This window comes from Eupeodes corollae, chromosome 2, assembly GCF_945859685.1.
Source record: "Eupeodes corollae chromosome 2, idEupCoro1.1, whole genome shotgun sequence".
In the NCBI taxonomy this organism is placed as follows: Eukaryota; Metazoa; Arthropoda; class Insecta; order Diptera; family Syrphidae; genus Eupeodes; species Eupeodes corollae.
In genome coordinates, this window is record NC_079148.1 from 66,959,197 (window position 1) to 66,964,150 (window position 4,954).

The following is a 4,954-nucleotide window of genomic DNA, read 5'->3' on the forward strand; positions in this document are numbered from 1 at the left end:
TTTATGATCTAAATATTTATTTATGTTTCAAAAATCCAGCGTTAAGAACTTTAACACCACCAAGTCCGTAACTGCTTGCATATCTGTAATTATGACTGTAGGATGTGGACACAACTGGAGAAGAAACTACTGAAGTAGAAACGACTGGAGCAGAATGGATGATGTGAGCAGGTTGGTAGATTTGTGCAGGAGCTGAATATGAAACAGTATGGACTACAGGTTGCTTGACAACATGAACTGTTTGGTGGACTGTTTGATGAACAGCTGGAGCGGATTGAACTACTGTTACTGCTGGTGAAGAGATGATTCCTCCAGTGCTATATAATCCACCAGTGGAAATGAGACCAGCACTTGCAACAGCCAAAACAGCGAAAAAGCAAACAAGGACCTGCAACATAACAATAGATAAAACAAAAAACTATTAATAAAAATTCCAAAATACTTAATCCTTAATAGAACTTACTTTCATGATGTCAAAAGGTTTGTATATTTTCTTACTTCGAATAAAGAAAACAGAATGATTTGATTTCGAAATCGGTCAAGAATTTATACACAAAACTATTTGAGCATCGGGTATAATTTTGGGCCTAAATAGACCTTGGATGATCTTTGATTGAAATAATTAAATGTTTGAAAGTCGTTGTTTTTTAGCATTGATAATTGTCTATCGAAACTTGTATAGGCTAATATTATATAGGGCTTTTAAGATCATATCTATAGTCATGTTGTGACTTTGTGTTGCTTGTGCTGTGTGTTTATTTATTTATGTTAATTAGATGAAATGTCAAATGAAAACATTTAAATCTTCAGTGCTCGTGTCGATGTGAATGCTTTAGTGCTTTTGATTTATGGTTTGGTTTGATGTGGTGTGAAAAGGCTATAACTCCGTAGATAATAAAACACAGCAGCGTAGGTGATGCGAGAACGTAACGTAACATTATTGACATATTGATACTAAAAGGTGAGGGATTATTTTAAAACTAAGCGAATAAACATAATCCGGAAGCTTTGTGGACTCTTAAGAAAGTGTTCACTTGCATCTATAATTGAAGACGAAAACTCCCTTGTTTCTATAAGTTGGAGTTTTTGGGAGAAAAGCTAAAAGTGAGACGTCTGACACTTATATTTATAAAAATATTTTACACAAATCAAGCGTTGGAAAAAAAGCCAACCAGGCTTTATTATTCCACATCAAGACGTTTATCCACTAACTTTCGATGTAAAAATTGTTGACACTCAAGGTAGGGACTGCTGGTCTATACTTATACTCATACAAAACCGCCTTAAAAGTGATTCCACCTCTTTAGTTATGCTTGCCCTCTTGTAGGTTTGGTGGCATAAATTAATATAAATTTTCAAATGCCATCTGTTCAAAAAGCTTTTTTATCAAATAAACTAAGGTCAGCTACTATTATAAAGTTTTACAAAACACAAAAATCAAGATCCAAAAGTTTGCTCATATTTCCGCTTAAACCTACAGAAGGGCTAGTGTCGTTAAGAAGTAGATGACACCAAAACGTGAAGTTGGCTACTAGCAGTCCATATCTAATAGATCAATAATATAAATATTCTCAAAAATTGTTGTCCCTCTTGTGAAACTCTGAAACTACTTCTTAAATGCAGCAATTGCATCCAATGTCAATTAATAATGGCACCATTCAGCACAATATTCCACTTACTCATTACAATCTGATTCAAGAAATATAAGGTTTGCTTGTGAATTGAAATTTCTCGAAATATTCACAATTATGATTTTTTTTTTTCAAAACAATCTGAAACATTAAAGCTGATCAGATTGTTAATTAATTATATTTTAAAATTCAGTTTTTGTGCTAGATGGTTTGGTCTTCAGTTTGAGTGGGTTCAGCAAACACAGTTGTTATATTATTAAAAAGTTACTCTTCTTATATCAGTAGTTTTCCTTTTAATGTTTATTTATAAAAGAAGAAATAAGCAAGTGTAAAAGTTATTTTTCTATTGAAATATGTGGCATTGTATCCTTTTTACAAATAGCGTCAACTTTTAATCCCATTTTGACATTACTTATGATTTGTTCTCATTCTTAACTTAATAAGTTCCTCGCTGTTAACTTCATAAGTTTGGTTGTTCACCTCCATAGTACTATGCATTTTATACAGGGTGTCTGTTGACAGACGTATGTTTTTAAATACGATTATTTCAAAAAGCAATAAACGTAATTAACGGAGCGAGGGAATGTGGTGTCATTGGAATCAGTGATCGCGTGGGTTCTTCCGAATTTAATTCGCTCGTGGATGCCGCGGTTCCGCGCAACTGCCTTGGCTATTGAAACTCCACGGGCAGGGCTAAGTCGATCTTCAAGAACTCTCGAAGACATTGAAGTGGTTAAAGAGAATTTACGTGAAATTTTACTACTTTCGATACAGAAAAGGGCAGCCTCACTGGGACTTCCAAGAGCGATTATTAATGAAATAAGAAATAAGAAAAAAAAAGTTCCATTCATAAAAAATTCAATCGTTCAAGAACTCAAAAGAAAATTGTTCAGGTTCACGCAAACATTTTTGTAAGATGATGTTGGAGGGCTTTCGTACTTTAAATCGCATGAGTGACGAGGCTCATTTTCATTTAAGCAGGCACGTAAAGAAACAAAACTATACTGTTATTGTGCTTCAAGAACCCATAACCCTCGACTGAAACACCAAACGCCATTGCATCTAAGCAGTGTAACTGTTTGGTGCGCCTTATCCACGGTAAATGTCAATAGTGACAATTACCGACGCATGGTGATGCATTTCTTTGTTTCGAACCTGAAAGCTCATCCATAGTTTGTGAAGCAGAAGCTTTTACTCAAAATATTACCAGTCGCTTTAAAGACATTCTGTGGCTACCGAGGTCCCCCGACTTAACACCAATGGTGTTAAGAGCTAACAGCAACAATCCCCGAAATCTAGTGAATTAACAAAAACATTCGTCCAGAAATCAGCAAAATTGAATCAGGTTTAATGCAGCGTATGGCAGATAACGTACGAGAATTCGTTTTGAACAGTGCATGCAACTCAATGGAACTAAATTGGATGAAATAGTGTTCAAAATTGAAATCCGCATAAATACATTTTCTAAAACATAATTTTGAAAATATTAATCCGCCTCCAGACACCCTGTTTAATGATGAAACATATTCATTGGTCAATTTATATTCCTAAGATTTTGTCAAAGAATTTGAATTACTACCGAATAATTAAGAAATCTAACCTACAAATTCTATTCTTAGAGTTTTGACAACAAAAAGAGGCATTTTTATGAGAAATTTATTGTTTGTTTATATTTCTGAGAATACGGAAATATCAAACATATGTATATGAAATGTAAACTAGAAAAGTTACTTAATTTATGGAAAAAAATATTTATCATAGTTTTTCAATGTTGTTTTCAAGCAATAAAAAATATAATATTGACAGCTTGTAACCTTCTTGGCTAAAACGTGTACCTCGAAGAGTTATATTTTAGAAATCATTGACTCAAAAGAGATGTAGGGTATAAGGTAAAGAAATGATATTTCTCAACTCGTAGTCATAAACTCAGAATATTATTAACACGGCCAAAATCATAAGTAACGCCGAAAAGAAATAGTTCTAGCGCATTAAACACCCCTTCGGAGGAATTAAGATAATGAAAAATTAAAAGAACTGTGGAACTCTAATATAATACTTGTTTATTTTCTAAATTGAAAAAAAGACAAAAGGTCCCATTATTTGGGACCTTTTTGTCTTTTTTTTTGTCTATGGTACTTACGGTTTATGGTAACAAACCAGACAGTTCGTCCTCTTAAAAGCCATACTTAACAACTCTCAATTCAGATTTTAGAAAATTTGTTGGCTAGAAAGATACATTTTATGATAAAAAATGATCCTTTATTGTTAAGAGAACGCAACACAAATAAGCAGTGTTTTTTTCAGTTGATTTTTGAACAGATGCGTTTCGAACGTTAAGGTCCAAAACTTGACTACAATCAATTCGGTCAATATCATACAATTCATACAAATTCTAGAATTTTCCGGCATTGACACAAGGTTTAGTATTCATACGAGAAAGGAATAAAAAGACAAATATTGTTTTTTAAATATTTATGAACTAGATAATTTATTTTTGCTTCCAGAATCCACTGTTAATAACTTTAACTCCACCAAGTCCGTAGTTGGAGGCGTATCTGATACCATGGTTGATTCCGTAGGATGTGGTAATAACTGGAGAAGAAACCACTGAGGTAGAAACGACTGGAGCAGAATGGATGATGTGAGCAGGTTGGTAGATTTGTGCAGGAGCAGAGTATGAGACACTTTGGATCACGGGTTGCTTGACAACATGAACTGTCTGAATAGCTGGAGCAGATTGCACCAATGTTACTGCTGGTGAAGAGATGATTCCTCCAGTGCTATATAATCCACCACTGGAAATGAGACCAGCATTTGCAACAGCCAAAACAGCGAACAAGCAGACAAGGACCTGCAATATAGTCAATCAAAAAATTAAAATATAAATTAAATGTTCAAAATTAATCCTTAATCCAAGTCGGACTTACCTTCATGATGATAAGAGAGGTTTTTGTTGGTATATTTTCTTACTTTGAATCAAGCTAAGAGAATGATTTGATTTCGAAATCGATCAAGAATTTATATCAAACTTTATCGAACCCAGAAGTGAAAAAATCAAGATCAATTTGAATTGCATGACGCATATTATATGTATTGTGGACGTAAATAGGCCTTGGTTCATCTTCGAGTCGTCAAATTATTATTAAATGTGTTTGAAAGTTAACATAGACACAATAGATTAGTTATTGTTTATCGGATCGAAAACGTTTATAATTAACATCTAATTAGCACGTCCAAGTTTTGTCGCACATTATACCGTTGTTTGGATATGTCAGATGCGGCAAATAATTTTAGATCTATAAACTTATTTGCATATCAATGCA

At 33.6% G+C, this 4,954-nt stretch overlaps 2 protein-coding genes across 2 annotated transcripts; both read right to left on the bottom strand.

Annotated features, from left to right (window-relative positions):
- On the bottom strand, positions 1 to 616 carry LOC129943993 (uncharacterized). Its single transcript, XM_056053101.1, has 2 exons — positions 464 to 616; positions 1 to 388 (listed from the first exon to the last, which is right to left on the bottom strand). The coding sequence occupies exons 1-2, from the start codon at positions 467 to 469 to the stop codon at positions 17 to 19; spliced, it is 378 nt and encodes a 125-aa protein (XP_055909076.1). The 5' UTR covers positions 470 to 616; the 3' UTR covers positions 1 to 16.
- Positions 617 to 4,088: 3,472 nt separating this feature from the next.
- LOC129947095 (uncharacterized) lies at positions 4,089 to 4,706 on the bottom strand. The gene is made up of 2 exons (XM_056057528.1): positions 4,559 to 4,706; positions 4,089 to 4,482 (listed from the first exon to the last, which is right to left on the bottom strand). The coding sequence occupies exons 1-2, from the start codon at positions 4,562 to 4,564 to the stop codon at positions 4,120 to 4,122; spliced, it is 369 nt and encodes a 122-aa protein (XP_055913503.1). The 5' UTR covers positions 4,565 to 4,706; the 3' UTR covers positions 4,089 to 4,119.
- Positions 4,707 to 4,954: the final 248 nt, after the last annotated feature.